At 42.4% G+C, this 27,873-nt stretch overlaps 1 protein-coding gene across 1 annotated transcript; it reads right to left on the bottom strand.

The window, feature by feature from the left end:
- Positions 1–12,312: 12,312 nt before the first annotated feature.
- On the bottom strand, positions 12,313–13,014 carry LOC147900420 (ethylene-responsive transcription factor ERF037-like). The gene has a single exon (XM_087376643.1). The coding sequence runs from the start codon at positions 13,012–13,014 to the stop codon at positions 12,313–12,315; it is 702 nt and encodes a 233-aa protein (XP_087232769.1).
- Between the last annotated feature and the right edge of the window lie 14,859 nt (positions 13,015–27,873).

Below are 27,873 nucleotides of genomic sequence, written 5' to 3'. Positions count from 1 at the left end.
CTCAATTATTAATATGTTTTCTGCAACTCAAGACAATGTCACTAACATGTCATTGATAACAAATTTATGTTTGCTAGACCTCAAGAAAGAGCAACCATCCTATCGTCTTGCCCCCTCCCGACATAAATGGATGGTTATAGATGTGGTAATATGCCTGTAGAAATAGGTGTGGGATGGCAAGTTGCCTTTTCCCATGTCCCGCTCTTTCTCAAGTAAGCATCTATCTGCACTATGATCATTCGCATCATCATGTTCTATATGCGAATGTTGGTATTTCACACACACTAGTGCAGTAGCTAGCAATGTCTACATTTGCACATATCAAAAATTTTGTTTGAAACTATGAAGTCAACGATACTACCTAGGTTGAAAAATATCTAACATAAGTCTAGACATCCAAATTTCATACCTATATAATATCAACTAATTGTTCTGAGATAATGTAGGACTTTTCTTTGCACATAAATGTGCAATGTATAATACCACTAATTTCCTCTTACAAGCAAACTTAGTTTGCAATGATCTCTAACGTATAATGTGCGGGTTGATACAAGCTAGCAATTGCAAGCTACACAACCGGCTAGACTTTCATCAAGTTGTTATCAGCTGGCAAATGCAAGCCACAATTGGCAAAAGCCAAGTATTTTATTATAACTAATAAGTACATATAAACTATAATTTAACATTTTCCATGTGTGAGTGGTTACCAATCGACATATGCGGATCACCCACTGGCACATGGTTCAAATGTATTTTATACCTATATGCGAGTAGTTACAAGTTGGCATAAGCAGATTCCCCATTGGCACATAGATATTTCCAATTATTGTCATATATTTTTAACTAGTTTTTTGATATCTATGTATAGGCAATATAACTAGTCAACTATTAAAAATGTGTTATTACACTACATTTTAAAAGCTAATTTCTATGAAAAAGAAACTTTTCTCCTTTTCTTTTTGTGAAAAAAACTTTAAATATATTTACATGAAAACATTCTTGGAAAAATAAAGTTTCAAATCAACAACCGATAACCTATCAAATTTAAGCTACACATTTATCCATTTTGCATCCAAGTGTGGGTGGATATTAGCTAGCCTAAGCAAGCCCACCACCGACATTGGACACTTTTGAAAAGGATATGAAAACTCACAAAGTATTTTGGAAGCTTTCTTAATCCTTTCTTCCTTGTCCTTCTTTGTTTTTTTTGAGACTCTAGCAAAGCTAGATTCTCAAGAATGTGAATAGTACAAGGTCGGTGCAGTTTATATAAGAAAATGGACCATGTGGTATGTTTCTATTACCGCGCGGTATATACCACAACCCTACATGGTATAGCCTGGGACTGTGCGGTGTAGACAATCCCCATGCGGTATAACGACCATGATACCACACAGTAGTGTGGTTTTGCCATGCAATAACAAGCTGGAGCCGTGGTCCCTATTAAAAATCGTGGCGTGGGTGGTTTGAAACGCTCTTAGGGGGGTCAAAAAATGTTTAAAATGTTTTAATTCGATGAATTAAAATGCCCGTTTTAATTCCCCGCAAATCCCTGTATGAAACTCAAAGTACCCCAAGGTACTATCCAGCCTACCCTGGGGTATGGCATTAGCCAGTCAACTGGTCATCCGAATTAAATTCCCAAATTTTATAAAGAATTTAATTTTTTAAAAATGTTTTAATAGTTTATCATTCCCATTTATTTAATTCCCTGGCCAATCCCTGGTCCGAAGCATAGATTCATTTGTTGTGGGAGTATATGGAGACGTGAAAGATTTGGAAGGAGTTGTTTAAATGGATGCATGTTGCAAGAAGTTTGATTAAATGGAGTTGTAAGAAAACGTTGCTGGGAGACAAAAAAGAGTTAATAGTTCTACAATATGAAGTGTTTCAGATCATATGAGGGACTGCCATAACATAGATATGAGATGCCGGAAACATCAAGATTTTTAGAAACATTCCATTCAAAGAGGAATGCAGTTAAAGTGTTACGCTTAAAGCTCTGGGATATTAAAGGTTAGAGGGTTAAAAATTGAGGGAATTAAGTATTTTTCTAAGCTTCTTGAAGTGAATGTAGCTGTATAGACTACCCTTTTCATATTTTAATATAAATCTAAAAAAACTAGGTCTGGGTAGGTAGCTGTATTGGCAGAGAATATGTTTTATTATGTTTTGTAATTTTAACGTATAACCACATGTTTTGTTTTTAGGAAAATATCAATTTGCATTTGGAACACGGCACTTTGAATTCAACACATAGCACTTTACATTTTGCAAATAGTACTTTGCATTTAGCCCATGACCGCACATTTATTTAGGGGAAGAGTTGCCACACTTCCTCTCCAAAATTATAGGACCAAGGAATGTGGACTTATTTTTGTTCATTTCTTTTCACAAAGCAATTTGAATTTTGCACATAGCAATTTGAATTTGGCATATAGCGCTTTTATAGTACTTTGCATTTAGCACATAACCACACATTTTTGTGGGGGGAGTTGGCACACTTTCTCTCCAAAAATTATAAGACCAAGGAATGATTGCATGTGGTACATAGAAATTTAAGTTTAGCACATAGCAATTTGCATGTGGTACATAGCCCTTTGCACTTCTCAGATACTTGAGAAAATTTATTTCCTTATGGAAAAGAAGAATTTGTATTGTTTTCTTCACATTAATAAATGGGTCTTTTCTTTGGAAAAATCTATCATGTCTCAATTGGAAATACTATGAAATCAAAATTCTTGGAAGCCTAACATAAACTTACTCTTCTTTGATTGTATAACTTTGTAAGCATTGAGCCAGGTTGAAAGTCTAGTTTAAGATCGAATATTTCTTCTTCCAAATCATTTCTTTGACCACCTTTGACAATCCCTTATGGTATTACTACTTGACACAAGGATTTCACTTTCTTTATGAATGTTTAGACCATTGTTTTTTCAACTATGGGCATCTGTGGTGTGTGTCTCTATTTGAGGCTCTACATAAAGGGATGTAATGAAATTAGAGAAGTTTCCTAAATCTGATGGCAACCAACCATTTCTTAAATCTTTACCCATAGAATGCCTTGAAAAGGTACTATAGATTTCTTACTAATATTGTATTTAGGCATCATGTTTTGAAACTCCTCTTCACGGAATGACAATATTTGTATTGTAGTAAAAAAATTCTCAATTACAGAACCTCTTGTTATTGCATAACCATGTGGGTTAGCAGTAGTGACCTAGAGGGGTGTGTGAGGGTATGTTAGCCACAAGGGTTGACGGTTTGGATCTCCAAGCAGTTGTAGTCTTCAACGGCTGCTTCTCTAATTGTCAGACGGTTCTATACCATGCTATTACTAGCATTCCGAGGTCATTGTGTACAGAGATGTTGTGCGAGCTATTCCTCCGGAATACTGTCTTCTTTAGCGTTCTGTCATTCTCTTGTATATTAGTATTCCATTCTCGTGGATGTTATGTGTATCGTTTTTCTATTGTTTCTCATAGCTTCTGTGCGTATTTATGATGCTACACATTGGCGATCACGATGTGGATTCCTACCATCACGCAAGGAATTCGTGATTGGGCAATTGAGCGCTCATGTCATCCGCTCCTTGCCGTCATTGCAGAGGAACTTCACATGGAGGTTTGCATGTAGTTGCACTCACTCTGGAGGAGATTTGGGAGGAGATTGCTGCACATCTGTGGATTTTAAGATGAACTCCATTGGATGCGATTTGACCCTCAGCATCTTGCTTAAAGTCGAGCGAGTGCGGAAATTCTAGTGAGTGAATAATCTCATCCGGTGGTCGTGGCAGTGCATTTTGCGGTTGTTATCTTCCCAGTAGGCATGCATGTGCACACGCTCGAAAGGACCTCCTAATCCCTTGACACCGACGATGCGACTGCGAGCAGCACAACAGTGATCCTGAGCATGGAGACGATAGTCCGCAAGAGGCTTCGAGAGGGTTCAATCGGCATCAGAGTCCACCTACGTAATCAGTTTCACCGCCAAAGCTACGGGTAGGGGTCTCGATTGATGCACGTTAGGTGCTAAGTGCATCCTGGTCTCCAACCACGGTTTTGATGGCCTCTCACAATCTCTTTAGTCAAGGAAGGCCATCTGGGGGAGCACCAAACGTTGGAGGCACTGTGATGGCTGTGGCAGGTAATGTCAAGTATGCCAAGTTTTTGGGGAAAGGTCAAATGACCCCGATGTGCATGTTCGGATGTTCGAAAAGGTGTATGGGATCAACAATCCGAGAGTTGTGGTAAGGCTATGGGATCAACCTTATCGGGTAAGGCGGCATGCTGATTGGAAGAGTACGTAGTGAACCATTTCACCACATATGATGCGGCCCGCGATGCATTCTAGAGGCGGTTTCATCAAGAAAAAATGATTCTGCAAACTCTGGAGAGATTATGTAGCTTGGAGGAAGGCGATCAACGTGTGGAAGGTTATGCATCCAAATTCAATTTACTCTTGCAACGTGCGCTTGCGGCTCAAAGCCCTACTCAAGAGGTATTGACTACTTCATTTCGGGGCTATCACGAGATCTATGGATGGCGTTGGCCATAGTGGATTGGACACAGACAACGCTCATGGCGGTCATGGCGCAAACAATGGGAGTGGGGGAATCGCTGCACGAGAGGACATCCAAAAACCGCAAATCCGAGAAGAGCAAATCCAAGAAGAAAATGTCCAAATCAAAGAATTTAGATGACAGTGAGGGAGATTCGGATGCGACTAGTTCGGATGGAAGGTTTGAAGGTACCAGTTCGGAGGATTCTGACTCGGAAGCAAAGAAGAAGACCCGAAGAGCCTCTAAAGGGGTTAAGGGCACGCCAGTGGCTTTTGGAGAAGGATCCATACCTAAAGGCTTGAAGGGGATATGGTGTACTCATTGCCGCAATCTTGGTCACTCTGCAGTTGAATGTGCTCTTAATGCCAATTGGTGTGCGATTTGCTTGACTAATACACACCACGGTGGGATGCCATTACAATGGGCATGGCGAGAGAGCGGTTGGTCAGCAGCAAGATACGGTTGCATCTTTTGTGTAAGAAGAGCCACAGCAGGCAAGCGTTCCAGCCCCAGCAATAGATGTTCGAATGAGGCGGAGGTGGCTGTGGCCGCGGATGCAGACGTGGAGGTGGGGGTCATGGTCAGAATCGACTGAAAACCTGTCTATTTTGCTTGGGCGAAGTCCATTGGCGGAACGAATGCCTGGACACTCAGGATAAAAAAATGTCTGAGAAAATGCCCAGCACTTCGATGGTACACATTCTTGACGATGGTGCCTAGAGATTAGCATAATCATTCGTGCTGGTACCAAGCTACGTGAACCAACTCCCAAGAATGGTGACAAGATGTTGGATTGGTCAGTAGCTTAGGAACACGTGCCATACCAAGTCTGCGAGTTGGTGACAAAGGAGCCACCATTGATGTCTTTGTCCAAGTCCGCAATGATGCCCAGTGAGGTGCGTAAGGTGCAGTTTGTGGAACTTGTTGTTCAATCAGAGGCAGAGACTCAAGCCAAGTTCAAATTACACTTACCAGGAAATGGTTCGAAGGTAGTCAAAGCATTTCCATTGTTGGTTTCTAACCAAGCCAAGAGGCGGGCAAATTCTCTGCAAAGGGAGCCAAGGTTCGAGTGAATTTTGGAGGCACCTATCCAAATTTCATTGGGTAGATTGCTTAATCTGGTTTTGGGATTCCGCCAGCAATTGTTGCATTCCCTGCACACGGAGTCTATACCAGAAGAGGTGGAGCTATGTCAAGCTGATTCATGCCCAGTTGTGGCAGATCCTTTGACCGAGATGAGAATTTCAGTGATTTCCGCAAAGGCACAAGGTTGGACTTTTGCTCAGGTGCTGGTAGATGGTGGTTCGGGGGTCAATATTGTCACACTGAAGACCTACCAAGAAATGGGCTGGATATCTTGGGAGGCGGTGCCATTCTTAGTTTGCATGGCTGATCAACATCGGGTTCGACCACTCAGAATCTTGCAGGCCATTGTTCTGGAGGTGGCGGGCATATCATTCATGGTGTCCTTTGTCGTGCTCAACATGGAAGCTGCAACACCAGAGTATATCGTCCTTTTGGGTAGGTAGAGAGGAAAGAAGAAAGTGCGGGTCACAATGGGAGTGGCGGCACCATTGGCAGATGCGATCCGCCGACCTGTGTTGGCCGAGACAGTGAACATGATGGCAGACAGATTGGAGGAAGCCTTTCTCAAGGAAAATCCAGAGTTGGTTCCTATCTTCACCATCAATGTGGAAGGCATTACAAACAGTTACATGCATCAAAGTTGCCCAGCGGACACGGTTAGCGCTGTTCTGGAGGAGGATTCTACACCCCAGCAAGTAGCAGCAGAATTGGATATATACGAGATCTCCTACAGTAGGAGAGAAAATTCAAAGAACGAATGAGAAGAGTCACGTGAGTTCAAGAGGATGCTCTAGATACGGTTTATCTCAGAGCGAATGGCGCATCTAAACCAGTCAAAGTCAGCACTTTGTTGACAACTGAATTTCGTAGTGAATTGATTTCCCTATTGCAGGAATTTTCTGATGTGTTCGCCTAGGACTATGCGGATATGAAGGGTCCAGATCCAAAATTTTACCAACACCAGGTCAACCTCATACCAGATGTCATTCCGATGAAGATACAGAGGTATCGTATGAATCCGCACATGGCCAAGCAAGTGCGTGAAGAACTAGACCGCTTGTTGCCGGTGGGATTCATTGTGTCGATTGAAAATCTAGAGTGGATCTCCTTGATTGTCATCGTGCCAAAGAAAAATAAGAAATTATGGATTTGTGTCGACTACCGCAAGCTGAATGCGGCCACCGTAGCTGATCCATTTCCCTTGCCCTATATGCATTCTATGCTCAATGAAGTGGCAGGGCATGAGGTGTATTCCTTCTTGGATGGATATAGTGGGTACAACCAAATCCAGATGGCTCCAGAAGACCAGCCCAAAACATCATTTATCACATCCTAGGGGTCTATGTATGCACAGTTATGTGGTTTAGATTGCGGAATGCTCCCTCGACCTTTTAGCAAGCAATGCAAGAGATCTCCAGATCCTATTTCATAGATTTCATGAGGATTTTCATGGATGACCTTAGTGTGTTCGGCACAATCGATGAGCACCTGGAGCACTTGCAAAAATGTTTGCAACGATGCAGGGAAGTCTCCTTCAGTTTGAATTCGATGAAATGTGGATTCGTAGTCCGTAGCGACCGACTCCTAGGGCATGTGATCTCGACGTAAGGAATTGTTGTGGATCTGGATAAAGTGGCAGTAATTATGCAAGCCCCGGCACCACCAACACCTAAGGAATGCTTGCGGTTCTTGGGCCAAATTCGATGGCATGGCAGACATATGCGGTTCCTAGCTCACCTTGAATGAATTGGCACATGTGGAACCGAAGGCATTTGTGTGGACCGTAGAGTGCAACCAAGCATATCGGCAGTAGCAGCTGAAGATTTAGGTTTCCAGAGCACCGGTGCTGCTATCTCTGGATTGGGAGAAGAATTTTCATGTGTTTGTAGATGCTTCAGATAGAGCTATTGGGAGCATCTTGATGTAGGAAGATGCAAATAAGTGGTATCCCCAGTCTACTACGCGAGCCGATGGCTCTCAACAGCTGAAAATAATTATTCCATCACAGAGCGGGAAGGACTGGGCATGATCTATTATGTCAAGAAATTCCAACATTATTTGTTGGGCCGACCGTTTGTCTTCCATATTGATCATTCCGCATTATTATATTTGGTGAAGCAGCAAAGTCTTACGGGCTGATTGGCACGATGGGTGTTGCTCTTGTAGGAATACAACTTTGATGTTATTCATCGCTCGGGCTCACAGCATGCGGTTGCAGATTATCTTTCCCGACTGGAGTCTGGGGAGCTGCCAAACAACGGGAGTGGAGGACGAGTTCCCTGATGTGGAGCTAGCATTTATTTTTTGGGCACATCCGATCACAGCAGAGGCCGAAGTCATCCCAGAAGGACCATGGTCATGGTATGATGAGATGCTCTCATTCCTATCTACTGGCATCATGCCCAAGTACATGAATCGGGATAAGAGGAAACACTTGGCATTAAGGAGCCGATACTTTGAAGTAGTCTTGGGACAGTTGTACCGACGACTCTTGACTGAGGTGTTGTTGCGATGTGTTCCACCTCATGAGTAGGAAGCAGTGTTAATGGAAGCCCATTGTGGGGTTTGAGGTGGCCATTTTGCGGGCGAAGTCACCACAAAGAAAGTCCTAAATGCAGGGTTATGGTGGCCGACCATATAGAAGAATGCTCGATGGTTTGGCAAAAGTTGCGACCTTTGCCAATGGTTGTGACAGCCCACTAATCGAGACCGCATGCCACTTAATCCCATCTTGCCTTTAGAACCATTTCAGAAATGGGGCTTGGATTTCATCGATCCATTCAAACCCATAGCTACCCACACAAGGAATTGCTACACTCTAGCAGCCACTGATTATTGCACCAAATGGGTGGAAGCTTGGTCCTTGTGGGACAACACTGCAAAAACGGTCGCAAGGTGTCTATACCACAATGTGTTCACTTGGTTCGTGTGTCCAATTCAGATTGTCAATGACAGGGCTCGGGGTGGTCAGTCATCATATGTAACCCTATCACGTGAGTTCAACAGAAGGATATTTTAAATATCTACAATTTACAAAAATTTACTTACATAAGGGAGTTTTTAAATGGATTTTGGAAAAAAATTACATATTTGTATAGAAAAAGGGTACATTTTATTAATGGAAAAATGACAGATAAGGTATTTTACAAATAGGCCTTGAATGCACGTGATATAGAGGGTTTATACATAGTGACCCCCCCGAGTGACAGGGGGACTCATTTTGTCAACAAAGTCATCAAGCAGATGAATGCTTTTTATATGGTGATTCACAAGAAGTCTTCCCCCTATTATCCACAAGCGAGTGGACTTGCAGAGTCTACCAATCATACTTTCAAGAGGATCATGTCGCTACTGGTGAATGAGCACCGCATAGATTGGGATGAGAAGTTACTGGCAGCACTATGGGCATACACCGCACATCATTCAAGGTGGCCACAGGGTTGACTCCTTTTAAATTGGCATCTGGGCTAGAAGCAATCATGCCGATTGAGCATATTGTTCTAAGTTTGAGAATTGCGGTGGAGCCGAACAAGCTTCTTCCGTAGGACTCTATGGTATTCTGGTTGGATGTTCTAGACCAATTGGATGATTTATTGCTGGAGAGCTATTATCTCACCTTGGAGGTTCAAGATAGGTGCAAGCAAAGGGTGGATTTGGCATCCAAGAAGAAATCTTTTGAGCATGGGCAGCTAGTTCTTCTGTTCAACATGCCTTGGAAAAATGCCCGGGAAGTTGAAATTGCGATGGTCGGCGGGTCCTAGCCTAGCTGCCATGCAACTCACTGTCATAAGGGTGGGATATTGGCAATCTGAATTACAACTCTTGAGCCATTGTTTGCATGTACCAGTTGCTTGCTACTTGCTCTTCATCGCACTTTTAGTTCTCTTGAGTGCATTTGCCTTCCAGCTCTCATCGGCATTCATTGTTATCTCTTTTCTTCTCCTTCGCCTCGCCATGGGGATGGCTCATGCTCAATTTCTTCCTTTTCTTCTGTTGGTGTATATAGATTCCCAGTCGATTGATGCTTGTCTCCAGCTGCTACAGATTCATAGTTTTAGCAGTATTGATTGGCAAAGGGTGGTTGTTCATCCATCAGCATTGGCGCTTTGCCAGCAGCTAGCGGTAGGATCTACCATGGAGTTCTTGGATGAGCATCGGGAGCTAACAGTGCAATTGATACATCATCGTCTCCTTTTTCCTATGAATGGAGGGATGATCATGCAACCAACGTGTACACCGACGGTGATGGAGGTGGAGTTTGGAGCTTATACTAGGGGTGAATACAATGTGAGTGGGTGTTCGGATGCTCAAATGAGGGACCTGTATTGCTGGATACTCGAGTTGCTATTCTTGTAGGCCAAAACGTAGACCATCACTCCTCGGACTCGAGGGATGATAGATGATGTTGAAGAGAGAGTGGTGCCATGGGCTCGAATCTTGAAGGAGCGGATTCATGCAGAGGCTTTATGGGTGGCAACTCATGTGGATAAGAAGCAGGCAATGAATTCCAAGATTGGGGTAGGTCCTGGAGATTTTGTTTCCCATACATCTAGAGTCTACAGTGCCTAAATGCTCGACTGCCTTGGTGCTCACTCTGGCACCTGAGGGGCCTGCACAGGATGAAGCTGAGGGATCTTCTGGTGGAGTGGCTATGAAACAACAGAAGAAGAAGCCTCGCCTTAGCCAGGGGGTGGTATCTTCCCTTGCACCCTCAACTTCTTCACATACTGGTGGTGTGGGAGGCGTTTCTACTAGTGGGGTGGTGACGACACAAATTACTGTGTCTACACCTATGGCATTATCAATCATGGCAGAGCGGGTGATGGTGACCCCCGTGTCCACTGCAGTGGTGGTCCCAAGTAGTACTCCGGTGGTGGGAGGTTCCCTTATGTAGCAGGGGATGGAGCAGCTTCTGGAGAAACTTCAGCAGAATGCAGTAGCAACGACTGCGATGACTACTACAACATTAGTGGCGGTCTCTGATGCGGCGAGGGTGTCGGCCGATGCAGAAGTGTTAACGGCGATCTCGGAGTCTGCAAGTATGTCTCTAGTGTCTTCTATCGGGTTCAATTTTCAGGCACAGCCTATGCATGTGTAGCTACAATTTTGTTCGTATTTGCTTGCGCGGATAGCTTCACAAATTGGTGTGAGGGGAGAGCTTGCTAGAGTGACCAGTTTGGAGGCAGAAGTCACGCAGTTGCACATGAAAAATGAGTCTCTGCGAGGTTAGCAGGAGCGGGTGCAGCAATGGGAGGACCGGATGATAGTCCTCGAAGCTAGAGTTCAAGTGGCGGAAGCACATTTAGAGGCCACACAGTAGCTACATGCGGAGTATGTGTCGAGCATTGAATATGAGTTGCTACGCCGATATACTACCGATGCGCTGGTAGAGTATTTGCGGGCTTTTTCGAGGAATGTGAGTGTTAACATGGAGCAGATGGGTTCGCTCTTAGAAGCTCTTCATGGTGATGTGCGGGCAGAATGGGATAGGCAGGTGGCAAGATGGATTGCGGTTGTTGTTCCATAGACCTGTCGGGAGCTGGTTTCGCACGAACGACAACCCAGGATGGACAGAGATGTGGGAGCTGGTGCGGGTTCTGGTCAGCAACAGGGTCCACAGGTGCCGACTAGTTCTGGACCAAAAGGGTCTAGCACATCTTCTAGTGGTGGTGATACGAATAAGGAAAAAGGAGTGGTTGCGGAGTCAGTGCAGATTGAAGAGGATTGGCAAGCCAAATATGAAGAGGTGGCAGAAGGCATTGTGGAAGTCGTTCTCCGCAATAGCAAAAGAATAGATGTGCTAAAGCGGCAGAGGTGTTCACTTTGTCTGTGGTTGGAATTGTGCGCCCATTCTTTTAGTCTGTCATTACCTCCTCATCCTCCTTGGTGAAAAGAGGCAGATAAGTTTTTGGGAAAGTATTATAATAAGCACACACCTTTTCTGGGGTAACTAGATCCCCCGTCCTATGAGCCAATGGTGATTCAAAGACCTGCGACGGCACAGGAAAGATGGTAGCAACAATTACCGCCAGGTGCATGGATAGATGAAGTATTACCCAGAGAGCAGTGGCCTGAACAGCAGGTAGTGGATAGATCTAAACTAGAAAAGAAATGTGAACAATGAGGTGATGAATGCAAGAAAAGGAGGGAAGAGATGAGATGCTGAGCAAAAGTAAAGAAGCAAAGAGGCGATGAGAGGATGTTACGATGAGAAGAAGTTAAGTTGAGATTTTCTTTGCATTCGTACAAAGTAATAAAAAATTATTAAAATTTATAAAAACATCATACGTGGGTGAAGGAGAAGTTAGAATTGCTTTTCATGGCACAATGCTACCTCCATTTCAAAAAAAACTAGACTCGATTAGGACAGCCCCAACACAATGTACAATGTAGCGAAGGAGAGAAGCATGGCATATATCACCATTCGAAGAAATGAACGCTCAAAAATGGCCACTTTGAGCGACGAAGCAAAACTTTCTTCGAGTAATCAAAAATTGCTTTGACATGGGACCGTCACACTCGACGACCATGAAGGAAACGACCTGCCAAAGCAAGAGTAAGAAGAAATATCTTGTTTTTCAGCTTTATAAATTAGGGAGACTTGTTTCTGGTGTAGAGCAAAGATTTTCAACATTTTCAACCGCGGAACCGATAACATAATAGTGCTAATAATGCCAATGCGTTTGATCTACATAGTAAACATCTTTGCCTCCATTGAGGTTTTCATCGGCGATCCGCTGTGTCAATTTGCAGCTTTGCACCTCCCACTGTGTTTGCCGTCGATAGAGATATTCGTCCTCTTCAAAACGGACTATTGCATCAAAAAATGATTCAGACAACGACGGCTCTTCATCTGATGGATGAACATGGGCCTCGGAGAGTTCTAGAAAAGAAGCACAGGAATCTGTAGATTGTTGCTCCTGCACGATGGCCGCGTCGACGGATGGATGGCAAATAGCGCCAGCTCCGCCCAGGAAATCGGATCGACAGGTCACCTGATCAGCGGAAATAGTTGAAGAAATGGACTTAGCGCCCGAAAATTTGTCATATCTTGCACCTTCTGCCAAAGCAGCACTCTGAATAGATTTGGGTGTTAGAGAACTGGGAAGCAATGGAGGAGGGCAATCCGGCAAATTCAGTGGAGGAGCGGAGGGACCTCGAAGGCAAGCAGAGGCTGTATCGTAAGCACGAGCGGCTGCTTCGGGTGTGAAGTAAGAGCCCAACCAGATGCGGGACCTCTTGTGAGGTTGGCGGATCTCGGAGACCCATTTACCCCAGGAACGTTTGCGAACGCCACGGTAACGAGTGGGCTTTGTTTGTGGTGTATTTGCAAGGCTAGTGCTAAGAGAATGATCGACGTATTGCATGGCGGACTGGCTAAGAGGCTAGGGAAGCAAGCTGAGCTAGCTGTGCAGAACGAAAGTGAGTGGTGGAAAGTGAATGGTCGTTCATCTCTTTTGAACTCGATTTTGGCTTGAGCCGCAAGCCCGCCAGGTCGAATTGAATATTAAGAAATACATGGACGGGAGTCCACGAAGCTTCTGTCACTCATCCCCCTTCTCATTCTCTCACGTTTTGCTCGTTCATTTTGACTTGGAAACTACGTCACCGTACCCATCATCCCTCACGTATCTGGTCCATTTGTGACTTTTAATGTAATCCAAAGGGCAGGAATTATACGAGGAACAACAAAGGAACAACACATTGCACTTCCGGCTCGAACAAAGTTGATGCGATTATGTTTCACGAGGAGACTCTTGTGGTAGTTTTTTATGATTTTGCAAGTTCAGTAGCCTTATATGCTCACTCGTCTTCAAGCCATGCACTCTTTTGGAGCCATGCAATCATGCACACATATGCAACTACTTTTGTAGACGTACTCACTTTTGGAATAACAAAAGCCATCAATTATAGCTTGTTTCTTACATGTGCAAGAAAAAGACATGATATATATATATATATATATCCCAATGAGAAAAGGTACCTTGAACTTGTGAATCTTTCATGTGGACTTCCCAATGATAAGCACCACAAAAAAGTTCAATTTGAATGTGCCCTCCAAAAGAGCTTTTAAGCTATCAGAAGCTATCCCACAGCTCCCTTTGCTGCTTCTCTCAGTTGTAGCAATGATTATCTAGAAAATATGCAAAATGTAATTCACAGTTTCAATAAGTTATATGTCTTTACACAGTCCCATTCAAGTTCAAACTATCTATACTAGAAGTTGATTTCCACATCGAAGTTGAGATTATTTGTCATTCAAGCATTTAAAACTTCGAAAAGCGTCTTTTCACATGATGAAGGTATGTATGAAAATTGTTGGTTCACTGAACTTTCGCACTTCATGGGATCAGCAGTCCCAAGTCCTTCGCTTTGCCTTACGTATTGATCATTCAGTGATAACTTGTTCGTCCACTTAAAGATTTCTTACTTTGGCTTCAGTCATACTCTCTCTCTCTCTCTCTCTCTCTTGTACATACATCCATACATATATACTTGTCTCCCTCTCCTCCTCTCCTCTCCTTAAAGTCAACCCATTCCCCATTGTTACGTTGTGATCAAAGAACTTAACATCTCTGATCCTTCCTAATTTAACTTAGCTAGAATATTTTCTTACCTTCAAGAATATCTTCAGCTAGAAGGTTCTCTTCGCTTCATGATATCTTCACCATACAACATACAAGAAATAGGGTTCTTGAAGGCTCAGTGGTGGAGTTGACAGAAGTGGGTGATGCTGCTCACTAGAGTTGATGATGAGGACATGATGAGGATCTAGCCCTAAGGGCTCCAATGTAGCTCTAATTGGATAAATTCAACAATAATGCATATTCGAATTATGATGATTGGGCAATCAAATGAAGTAGCAAGTATATATATGGTTCTTGAAATAACTTCATTACCCTAGTAGATGACGTGCATTTGCTTGTGTTCCTATCACTACAAAGGATTGCTCTATGATTTTTCCTTTGATTGATTGTCGAACATATGGGTGAGAAGCCCAAGCACGTGAAAATAACATACATTGACCAAATGCTCTAATGTAGCTCCAATGAGAGATTCAATAGACATTTAAGGCTTAAAGAAATTAAAACTTTTGAGGAATACCTTTGATAATTAAAACTATGTAAAATAAACAATGTATTTATTAATTTTGAACTATTTTTTTAAAATTTTGGACTTCAAATGTTCAAAAATCCTTCCCAAATGAAAAGTTTATTGTCTGTAATTATTGTTCCCAAATCAAAAGTGTATTTTATAGGACTACCCTTTCCGCATAAAAAGTTAATTTACTCACACAATCATTTTGCACTAACAATGAGAGAACTAGGTAATATAATTCGCATCTTACTCGAGGTAAAAAATAAGGAAGGAACAAGATTATGACAGTGTAGGTCAATGGGCGAATCTCTCCCCATATATAGAGTTATAAATATTAGCCCTGCTACCGATTTTAGGGCGAATTTATCAAATTTGAGGCTCTAGAAATTAGCCCACCTTTGTTTTTGGGCTAATTTATCAAATTTAAAGCTCAAAATATTAGCCCAGCCAACTTGGGAAAGCCTCTAAATTAGCCCTTGGGCTAAAATTTGCCCCTAATTTTTCCCTTGAGATTCTTTTACTCTAGCCAAAAAAATTATTTTAAATAATCTTCCTTTAAAAACTTAGCTTTCTTTAAACTATTAACAAATTAAATTAATAAAAATAATTTATACGCATGAAAAATGGTGTGTGTGTGTGTGTTTTGGTAAATCCCATGCACGACATTAATTTACCATAAGACTCATCTAAAATATCCAAGATATCATAAGAGTGTTAATAAATGCGTTTGAGTGTTTCAAAATTCTAAATTATGGTAGATATGGCCTCACAAGGCCCTGCACACATACGCATGGCACGAACACGTCTGTGGTTTATCGATGGAAGGACATTGGCACATATGGTGGCACATGTGCATTGGACATCCCCATTTAGTTCATCCCGATCAATGTGGGATTCATGCTGTGGCTTTTGAAGGAGGGGGCGAGGGGGAAAGAGAGAGAGGGGGGGGGAAAGAGAGGGAACGAAGGGGGGAGGGAAGGAGAGGGGGAAGGGAAGGGAAGAGGAAGGGAAGGAAGGGGGAAGGCAAGGGGAGGGAAAGAGATAGGGGGAAGGGAAAGGAATGGAAGGAGGGGAAGGGAAGGAAAGGGAGGTGGCACATGTGCATTGGATATCCCCATAGGCCTTTTAGTTCATCCCCGTTGATGTCAAATTCTTGCTGCGTCTTTTCAAGGAGAGAAGGAAGGGAAGGGAAGAGGAAAGGAAGGAAGGGGGAAGGGAAAGGGAGGGAAAGAGGGAGGGGGAAGGGAAGGGAATGGAAGGAGGGGAAGGTAAAAGAAGGGAAGGGCAAGGGGGAAGGGAACAACGGGAGGGGAGGGTGAGGAAGGGGAAAGGGGAGGGTAAGGAAGGTTTGAAAGAAGGGGATGGAAAGGGAGGGAAGGGAAAGGGGACGAAAGGGAAAGGGCAAGGAGGGAAGGGGGAGAGAATGAGGTAAGAGAGAGAGTGTGTGAAAAAGGGACAAAGAGAGAGAGATGAGGGGGGGCACGCTCATCGCTTCTCTCCCCTCTTGGCAAACCCTGATGGCTACAAACAAAAAAGTTTTTTTTTTGTAGCGGCAATCGCAACCGCACAATTGCAGCGTGATTAAGAGGGGAAGGGGGTAGTTAAATAAAGGAGGTAAGAGAGAAAGATGAAGGAAGGGGAGAGGAGAGGGGAGGGAGAAGAGGAGAGGAGAGGGGAGGGAGATGCGAGGGGAGGGAGAGCAGAGAGGGAGAGGAGAGGGAGAAGACAAAGGGAGAGGAGAGAGGGAGAGGAGAGGGAGAACTTGGCAAAGGGAGAGGAGAGGAGAGGGAGAACTTGGCAAAGGGAGAAGAGAGAGGGAGGGGGGTAGGAAGGGAAAGGAAAAGGGAGAGGAGGGGGAAAGGGAAGGAGGAGATCCTCAAGTCAATATATAGGTCAGAAAACCCTAAAAGAATTCAAATTTCTTGCTCTTCTTCCTCTCATAGAATTCAAACTTCCCCCCCTCCCTCCCCCCCTCCTTTCCCTTAGCTTCCCTACAATTCAATTTCTCACTCCCCTCCCCTCCTCTCTCCTCTCCCCTTACCTCCTCTCTTCCCTTCCCCTTCCCTCCCCCCCTACTCCCCTCTCTCCCTTCCGTTCCCCCTTCTCTCCCCCCCCCCCCCTTCCCTCCCTTCCCTTTCCTCCCCTCCCCTAGCTTTCCCTTCCACCCCTCTTCTCCCCTTCCCTTCCGTTCCCCTTCCCTCGATTCCATCCATGATTCACTCTTTCCCCTACCCTCCCACAATTGTGGCCACCTTTTTTAACTTACTTTGAAGACCAAAAAAAAAAAAAAATCCTTGTGAATGCATGGATCATAGTCACTCTTTTTAAAAAAAACCCTTTTGTGGCTTATATATAAGGCATGGTCATGAAAATTTACAAATACCGTTACTATGCTTAAATCTTGAATCCTAAATTCTATACCATATACGTAACTCCTTATCTCTATAACATAAACCCTAACCCCTATCTGCCTAAACGTAATACCTATACATTAAGCCCAAAAAATGCAAACCATATCGAGGCGTGGTGGCTGAATCTCCTTCATAGTTTCATGCCCATCACAGACTCGCACATTTGAATAAGTCATCTTGATGCATTTTTTGATCCTTGTGCATGATGGGTGGTGAAAAACATGATATAATGCATTCCCGACCATGAAAACCATATCTTATGGGCAAGGTTCATGAAAATTATTGTGCCCATCAAAGAATTGCACTTTCAAATAAGCCACCTCAAACTGTGTTTTTTGATCGTCGTGCATGACGGGTGGTTTAGAAACATTGTATAATGCATCCCCAAACCATAGTTTATGGGCATAATATTTTTCATGAGGCTTAATATAGGTGCAATTAAGGTACGTGCAAAGTTTTGTGTCTATTGGAGACTTGAACATTCAAATAAGCCACCCCGCCAAGAGTTTTTTTACCGTTGTGCATGATGGCTTGTGAAAAACATGGTATAATGCATCCTATACCATGAAAACCATATCTGATGGGCATGATACCTTGCAAGGGCCTTTAGGTGGCTATAAATGAGGCTCTTGCAAAGTAGCATTCTTATCCAAGACTTGTACATTCAAACAAGAAATCCAGGTGGCTACAAATCATACTCTTGCAAAGTACCATTCCTATCCAAGACTCGCATATTCAAACAAGACAACTTGAGATCGCTATTTTTTACCATTATGCATGATACTTGTTGAAAAACGTGGTATAATTCATCAACGACCATGAAAACCATATCTCATGGGCACCATACTTTGCACAGGCTTTAATTTTGGTGCAAATGGGCTACGTAGAAAGTATCAATTATGATTCCCTCCCATCAAAGGATGAATGCTCAAATAAGGCACCCCGAAGTATGTTTTTTTACCCTAGGGTATGATGGGTGGTTAAAAACATGGTATAATGGATTCTTGACCATGCAAACCATATCCTATGGGCACGATACTTTGCACACACCTTACCGTGGGTGCACATGAGGCGTAGAACTATGTTTTTTGACCCTTATCCATAATACTTGGTGAAATTAAACATCATGTGTCCCTGACCATCCAAACCATATTCGATGGGAACAATACTTTGAACACGCCTTTGAGATACTGATATAGAAGTGCATGCAATGCATTGTTCCCATCAAAGACTCAAAGGTTCGATTAAGCCACCCTAAAGCATCTTTTTTACCCTTGTGCACGATACTTCGGGAAGTTACACATGGCATATTATGACACTGAGCATGCAAATGGACAATGTACATGCATGTGCTTCAGGTAGGTTACATGTAGACACGTACAAGTGTCATTTTCATCGAGAACTCGCACATTGGAATAAACCATTGCGAAGCATGTTTTTTGACCCTTGTGAATGATACCTTGTGAAAAACATCATATAATGTGTCCCCGACCATGCCAAAGATATCCGATGGGCATGATACTATTTACACACCATGCCAATGATATCCGATGGGCATGATACAATTGAGATGCATGAAAAGTACCGTGCCCGTTGGAGACTCGCACATTCAAATGAGGCACTCCATAGCAAGTCATCTGCACCTTGTGCATGATGGGTGGTGAGAAATATGGTATAATGCATCCCTAGCCACACAAACCATATACTATACATATTACTTTGCATGTTCCTTGAGGTAGGTGACCTTGAGGTGCATGCAAAGTATCTTACCCATCTGACTGGCATGTTCAAATAAAGTAACCCAAAGCGTGTTTTTAAACCCTTGTGGATGATGGGTGTTGAAAAACATGGTATAATGTGTCCACAACCATGCAAAGCATATCCTCTCGGCATGATACTTTGGACATGTCTTAAGGTGGGTTTTATTGATTTTATTGAAAATTATTATGCTCATCGAAGACTTGCACCTTTGAGTGAGGCACCTCGGTACATGTTTTTTGATCGTTGTGCATGACAGGTGGTAGAAAACATGGTATAATTCTTCTAGGACCATGCAAACCATATCCTATGGGCAAGACAATTTTTGTGGGTATTAAGGTAGGAAACATGGACGGACATGCAAATTATTGTGCCCATCAGAGCCTCGCACGTGCAAATGAGCCACCCCAAAGTGTGTTTTTGGACCTTGTGCATGATAGTTGGTGGAAAACATGGTATAATGTGCCCACAACCATGCAAACCATATCTCAGACACAATACTATGTATGTGCTTTAGGGTAGTTGATATAGAGGCATGTGCAAAGCATATCAAATGGGCATGATAATTTGCATTATCCAATGGGCATGATACTTGTATAATAGGGTAGCTGATATAGAGGTGTGTGCAAAGGATCATGCCCATCAGAGACTTGCACATTCGAATTAGTCCCCTCGATGCATGTTTTTTGACCCTTGTGCATGATGGTGGTGAAAAACATTTTGTAATGCATCCTAACCATGCAAGCCATATTCGATGGGCATGACACTTTTCATGAATCTTTGTCTAGGTGACATGGAGGTTCGTGCAAATTATCATTTCCATCGGAGACTTGTAAGTTCAAATAAGGAATCCTGAAGCATGATTTTAACCCTTGTGCATGGTAGGTGGTGGAAAGCATGGTATAATGCATCCCCAACCATGAAATACATATCCAATGGACACAATACTTTTTCCTTAAGGTAGGGTATATGGAGGTGCATGTGAAGAATCGTGCCCATAGGAGACTACACATTCAAATTAGGCACCCTGAAGTGTGTTTTTTGAGTTTTGTGCATGAGGGGTGGTGAAAAACATGGTATAATGCATCCCATACCATGTGAAACATTTCCAATTGGCATGATTATCTGCACAAGAATTAATGGGGATGAAAATGATGCATGTGCAAATTAGTCTTCCCATTGGAGACTTGCACATTTAAATAAGACATTTGGATGCTTGTTTTTTGACCCTTGTGCATGACAGGTAGTGAAAAACATGGTATAATGCACCCCAGACCATGCAAATAATATATGATGGGCATGATATTTTGCATGGGCCTTATGGTTGGTACAAATGCATTATGATAAAAGTATCATTCCCATTATATACTCACAATTTTGAATAAGATACCTTGAATTGTGTTTTTTGATCCTTATGCATAATACTTGGTGAAAAAAATGGTATAATGCATCCCCAACCATCCAATCCATATCCAATGTGCATGGTATTTTTCATGCACCTTAAGGTAGGTGGCATTAATGTGCATGAAAAGTATTGTGCCTATCATAGATTCACACATTCAAATAAGCAACCCCAAAGCATGACAGGTGGTGAAAAGCATGGTATAATGCATCTCGGACCATGCAAAACGTATCGAATCGGCCTGATACTTTGCATGGGCCTTAAGGTGGATGCAAATGTGAACTTTTTTTAAAGTTTCATGAATTTTAGATACTCGTATTTTTTTAATAAGGCATCTCGATGGATTTTTTAAAACTCTTGTGCATGACAAGTGGTGAAAACCCGAGGGGGTCTATGTAAAAACTCTATATTAGCACGTGCGATCAAGGGGTATTTAAAAAAACCCCTACCTATGGAAATTTTATAACCTATATACACTCCTTTTCTATTTTTTGAGCTGATTAAAGTGTCCCTTATGTATGAAAAAAACACTTTTTGAATTAAAAATCCCCTCATGTATGTATATTTTCTATAACTACATACAAATATAAAACCCCTTTTGTTGGTCACACGTGCTATCTTATATATTTTCTTAGTGACCCCCTTGGGGGTGAAAAACATGGTATAACGCACTTGGGACCATGCAAACTATATCCGATGGGCACGATAATTTTCGTGGGACTTAAGGTGGGTATGAATAAGGCATGTGCAAAGTATCAATGTTCCCATTATAAACTTACATGTTTTAATAGGACACCCCGAATCGTGTTCTTTTATTCTTGTGCACAATGTGAAAAACATGGTATAATGCATCTCCAACCTTCCAAGCCATATCTAATGGGCATGATAGTTTGCATGTCTCTTAAGGTAGGTGAATGGATATCATCCACATCATAGATTCCCACATTCAAATAAGCCACCCCGAAGCATCATTTTTTATGTTTGAGCACGATGGGTGGTTAAAAACATGGTATAATGCACCCAGGACCATGCAAATCATATCTGATGGGAATAATACTTTGCATGAGCCTTAATGTGGGTGAAAATGAGGTCTATTTAAAGTATAATGTCCATCATAGAGTCATGCATTTGAATAAGACACCCCAAAGCATGTTTTTTCATCCTTGTTTGAAACACTTGGTGAAAAACATGGTATAATGCATCCTCGACCATGCAAACCATATCGAATGGAAAGAATAATTTTTATGCTTCTTAAAATGGGTGACATGGAGGTGCATGCAAAGTATTATTCCCATTAGAGACTTGCATGTTTGAATAAGTCACCTGGATCCCACCTTTTTTCATTGTTGTGCACGACAAGTGGTGAAAAACATGGTACAATGCCTCCCCAACCATGCAAACCATATTTGATGGGAACAAGACTTTGAAAATGCCTTAATCTAGGTGACATGGAGGTGCTTGCAAATTATTGGGCCCATTGTATACTCTAATGTTCAAATAAGATACCTTAAAGTGTGTTAAATTTGCATGATAGGTGGTAAAAAACATGACGATGGTATGCTTGAGGTATGCTCGAGGTGCATGCAAAGGATTGCGTACATCAATGAATACTATTAAACATGTGTTGGTGTGTCATATTCAAACGTGTAAGTCTTGGATGGGGATGATACTTGGACGTGCCTCATTTGCAGCCACTTTAAGGTCTCTGCAAATTATTGTGCTCTATGGATATGGTTTACATGGTCTAGGATATATTATACTATGTTTTTCACTACTCGTCATGCAAAAATGGTCCAAAAACATGTATCAGGGTGGATTTTTCAAAAGTGTGAGTCTCCAATGGGTACAACACTTTGTAGATGCCTTAATTTCAACTATCTTACGGTGTGTTTAAAGTACTATGCACATCGGATATAGTTTGGTCCCAGGGGGACACATTGTACCATTTTTTTCACAACCCTTGATGCAAAGGGTTAAAAATGGTTGACATGAAAAGGCATAGAAGAGAAGAAGTAGAGAAGTGCATCAAGGAGCTCCAATTTAGGCTTGAAGAAGTGACGAGTGATGGGTACATCACAAACAAGGAGCTTGAAGATCAGAGAGCTGAAAAGGAGGGTCTTTACAAATGGCTTTGCAACATGCAGAATGCATTGAACATTGAAAAAGACGAGATGATTGAGGAGCTGAAAAGGGAGAATGCAAAAACTAGAAAGGTGATGTAGGAACTACAAGAGAGCTTCAAGGCCAGAAAGGATGGGGCAGAGAGTAGCTGGGGTGGAGAAGACAACGAGGAAGCTCTCCAAGAAGGATGCAGAGAGCAACCACGGTGGAGCAAGTTATAGTAGCCACGAAGGAGGATGCAGAGAATAGCCACCGTCGAGCAAGTTGCAGCATCCATGGTGAGGGTTGTTTTTTCAAAACACTATTGAAAGTTCAAATAGTAAGCTACAAGACCCTGCAACAAGATTACAATAGGGTTGTGCACGAGCTTGCCATGGCTTGCGACAGTTTTAAAAAGCAGTCTGTCGTCCTGTGAGATTTCCAAGCTAGAGTGGTACCCTGAGCGTGGCTCCATGCTTTACTACACCACCTCACAAGCATCATAGCTTTTCTACCAACCTCACCTCATGTTGATCCTTCCTCCTTCTCAAGTGATCTAGGCCTTGGCCACTCAGGTCCCTACCTCCAAGCTTTTTGACCCGTCACAACATTGCTGGTTGGCCCGAATCTCTTGCAGGGTACCTTGGCATTACGTTACGTGGTTGTGCTCTTCTCCCTTGTGCCTAATATTTACTCTATTTATCACCCCCTTCTCTCTTTGACACTCTCACTGCTACATGGCCAGTATTTTTGTATAAGTATTAATCATGTTTGTCTACTTCTTTCAAACGACAAATTCTCCAACTGCTACTATGAGCTTGTTGTGGTTCAAGTGAGGGAAGAGTGAACAAACGTCTCTACAATATGAAGAACACATTGAACATTGAAAAAGACCAGATGATGGACGAGCTAAAAAGGGAGAATGCAAAAACCAAAAAAGTGATGTAGGAATAGCAAGAGAGCTTCAACGCTAGGAAGGATGGGGCACAGAGCAGTCGGTGTGGAGAAGACAACAAGGAAGCTCTCCAAGAAGGATGCAGAGAGTAGCCACGATGGAGCAAGTTACAGCAGTAACCATGAAAGGATGCAAAGAGCAACCATGGTGGAGCAAGTTGTAGCATCCATGATGAGGGTTGTTTTTTTTAAACATTGTTGGAAGTTCAAAGAGTAAGCTACAAGACCTTGCAACAAGATTATAATAGGCCTGTGCATGAGCTTGCCATGGCTTTCGACAATTTTGAAAAGAAATCCATCGTCTTGAGATCGATTTCCAAACTAGAGTGGAAGTCTTGGAAATGGCCCATGTTGATGTTTTTAAGAAATTTAAGAATATTCAATAGATGCTGAGGGATTGAGATGAAGCTATTGGATAGAGTGAGCAAAAAGTGGAGGAGATAAAGGAAAACATCAGCAGCCTTAGGATGAGGGAGGAAGGAATCAAGAAGAAACTTCGTCATGTACAAAGCAAGACTGTAATATTGATGGCCACACAATAGTTAAATTAAATGCCTATCATGCTATGCAGCAGGGTCCAAAATGCATGGTCTGCCATACCCCCATCATAGATGACTACATGATCCAATGGTCTACGTGCTACCACCCTGTGCACATTGTTTTCTTTGGGGTGTTTGTGCATGCAAGATCTCTATGTAAATTTGCCATTGCCCAGGTCATGGACAAATCAAATGTGCCTGCTTGCTACAACTTTCTATGATGAGAAAGTAGATGCTACAGCTCAAATTGCCATTTGGGCAAAAAATGCAAAAGACAAGGAGCTCAAATTGAAAAAGGCCAAGACCGAGCCAGACTGCAAGGAAAAAGAGCCTGAAGGGAGGAACTTGCCCCCTTCAGGAAAGGAGCAAGAAGGGCCGAGCCTGCAACCTAGAACCTCAAATCAAGGAAAGAGGAAGTGACATGAAGGGAGGGGCCGGACGCCTAAAGGAAGGAACCAACCCCATTCTGGAAAGGAGCAAGGAGGACCGAGCCTGCAAGTAGGGAGCTCAAAAAGGTGACTTGCTCAAAGCAATGTGGAACTAGCCCCCTGAAGAAAAGGAGTCCTGGAGATGTAATTTGAAGAAAAGGAGTCTTTGAGATGTAATCTATGTGGTCTTTGTGTACTTTATTGATTTGTTAATCTTCTCCAAAGTTTACTTGGGGAATGTTTTCTCAGCTATGTGACTAGATAGTGTCCTTTGACACACCAAGGACCATAATGTGAGATGCAAGATTTTGATACGACAAATAATGTGAGACAAAAGATTTCGATTAGACAACTAATGTGAGACTGAAAGATCCACTAATGTGAAAAAAAATATTTTGATTAGGCAACTCATATGAAATGAAAGATTTTGATTAGACAACTAATGTGAGACTGAAGAATGAGAAGGTCAGACTCAATGAACTCTCTCCCTATTTAAGTGCGGTGCAAACATAACTAATATCCCATTATGAAATCTAGCCCCAAAACTCTGTACACCGATCCAACTACTGCAAATCAATAGCATACCCACATTGGAGTGATTTTGTTCTATCTGAAAATGATGTTGGATGGCCTCCTCACAGAAATAGACCCGAAGAAGGAGGAAAATAACTACAAGGAGGACATGCTTCAGTGGTGGGTGTACTACTTGGATTTAGCACACAGAGGGTGAATATTAATTTCCGTGGATATTGTTTTTTCTGCTCCTTTAAGGTACTTGTCAAGCTCATGATGTAGGTTTCTTTTGGCAGGACATGATGGAGGCACGAAGTTGTATAGAGCGCAAAGACCAGGATGAAGAGGACCCCCAACAAAAGGAGGAGTTACTATGGGCGTACAGGTTGGCAGAGTCAAGCAAGTAGTGTATGATCTGAGTGTGTGAAGAGGTCTGCCATAGTGCATCAGACTGGCCTAAAGAGATGGGAGATGCTTGCTATAAAGAGGCTGATAAGATAGTTGGGAGTTTGGAATTTGCTTGAGCCGCAAAATGTCGTCGTATTTTGAAAAAGTAAAAATCTTGCATAGACATATCTTGGACTTGTGGACTTTATCGACCTGATTTTGTGTCGACCTACTTTGATGTTAGTATTGATCCATTCAAATTCAAACTTCACACCAAGTAGTCCAAATGTCTCTAATGTTTCAATGCATGAACAACAGCAAGCAATTCACGATCATGAGTGGGGTATTTCTCTTCATGTTTTCTAAGTTTTCTAGACTCATACTCAACTACTCTGCCATCTTGAGAAACAACACACCCAATTCGTGTCCCACTCGCATCACAAGTCACAATAAAAGGTTTTCCTAGCTCAGGTATTTTCAAGATGCAATTTTTTGCCACTTTACTTTTAATTAATGTATCAAAAGCTTCTTGACATTTTTTATTCCAAATAAATTTTTTATCTTGGTTTATCCGATCTGCAAAAAGGGATGTTATTTTAGAGAAATCCTTGATATGTTTTGTCTCATATTGTGCCAAACCAATAAAATTCCTTACATCTCTCGTTGTTTTAAATCTTGTCCATTCCTAAATCACTTTTGCTTTATCAGGATATATATGGATGCCTTCTTTGGAAATAACTCACCCCAAATAGACAATTTTATGTTTAGGAAAGAAGTATTTACACTTTTTCCATATAATTTATGATCGCTTAATTTTTCAAAAGTTTGGATACCACAGAGGTTTTTGTATGTTTTCCTATGTGGCCAGTTGCATGAGCCACTAAATGCAAAGTTGCGCATCCTAGATGACTTGGTTTTGGAATATCAGAAACTGATAGGTTGTTAATCATATTGTAGGTTTTACAACTCATAATAGAGGTCCTGAATGACTATTCTTAGATCAATTACCTCCACATAGATTTTGAATCCTCTCAATGAGTTTGAGGATCTACTACCACATTGGGGCCTACTTTTGGCTGTGATTCTTCATGATTGGCACGGACAATGGTGGCACTGGATGGGTCGGAGTTGTCTAGTTTTTGCCAGGACCCATTGCAGTGGCTACCTCTTTGCATAGCTACATCTATCTCTATAGATCATGTTGTAGTCTCTTGAGGGATATGAATTCCTTGTGCAACACCATGTCTTGGTTGCTTTAGGTTACTCTTTAGGTCAAAATACAATCTAGCTCCTTGGAGCTCTATCTTGGTTGTATCTTAGTTGTGTTGGGGAGTGCCATGATATACTCCTTTAGGAGCATAGTCCATGAAGACTTATAATGAGGAACCTTGCACCACATTAACGAGGAGGGTGAGAGAATCAGGGCATGGCATCTTGATCCTCATGGGGTCCTTGCCTTTGTCAAGTACGAGAGAGAGGGAGAGAGAGAGACTGAGCGAGTGAGAGAGAGAGGGCGAGACAAGGGGCACACACACACACACACACACAGGGGGGGCGAGGGGGGCAGACACACACACACACACGCAGGGAGGGAGGGAGGGAAGGAGGGAGGGAGAGTGAGAGAAGTAATCCCAATTTTGATATATTGATAGTCTTCGGAGCATTAATGCATGCCACACGGCTACCCTCACTTGATATGGAGCTGTCTCCGCATACTTTATCCTCTCTTTCCAGGAGTAGTTATCGAATACAATTTGAGATTTGAATACCTATCAAACCAATGTTCGACCAAGATCTTGAGAGGCCTCTGTGACAATTAGGGAACATAATGAGACAGCTTGCCAATCCACGGAGATACCACATGCCCCTCAAAAGGGCAAGCACAAGGAGCCAGTGGAGGAGAGAAGATGTAAAAAATTAAGAGTGAGGCAATCACAACTTCCAACGGCTCTTGGTAGTGGTCCATGTTTACAGGGTGACTCCACTAATTAGTATCAGAGAGCATGCAGTGGCCTTCTATACCACTAAGTAGTATCCGAGAGCATGCAGTGGCCTTTGATACCACTAGATACTATTCCACCATCCCTCCACTCATCTGCTGTTAGTCCAACTTCCACAAATATTCCTAACTTGGCAAGGGTGCAAGGAGATTCTCACATCCAATTGACATAGTATTAGGAGACACTAATCTCAATAATGCCTCTGGAGCATCCTTTCATCGAAAGATGCGACACCTTGTTAGTGTGTACATGCTAAACGCCCACATTTATTGGAAGTAAGTATGTGTTCTTTCATATGTTTTATTCAAACCTTTGAAAGATAATCTAGTTTCACTAATTTGTTCAAAATGTTTTGTAGGCAACAAGTCAAATACATCAACAAGTTATTCATTGTGTAGTTGGAGGAGATCGGCAGTGGATGGAGTCACAATGCAATCCTCATGGAGATACAAGAGCTCTTTAAGCATTGACGTGACACTGCAAGGTACAATTTATATCTTGGAAACTGATATGGTCGCTCAAACATAGAGGGCTTTCTCCTCATTATCCACCCAACCGCGGACTCCAGTGAGCTCCCCTCTTGCATCTGTGAACCATTTGTCGAGTTCCCTCCCTCTTACTTATCATGTGGAGAA

The sequence above is a fragment of the Dipteris shenzhenensis genome, chromosome 7 (genome assembly GCF_047967505.1).
Source record: "Dipteris shenzhenensis isolate YYH24624 ecotype China chromosome 7, Dip_SZ_1.0, whole genome shotgun sequence".
Taxonomy (NCBI): domain Eukaryota; kingdom Viridiplantae; phylum Streptophyta; class Polypodiopsida; order Gleicheniales; family Dipteridaceae; genus Dipteris; species Dipteris shenzhenensis.
Note: the sequence above shows the minus strand (reverse complement) of the source record. Positions and strands in the feature narration are given on the sequence as shown.

Coding starts and splice junctions, on each gene's coding strand:
- LOC147900420 (XM_087376643.1), bottom strand. CDS start 13,014: ATGCAATACGTCGATCATTCTCTTAGCACTAGCCTTGCAAATACACCA.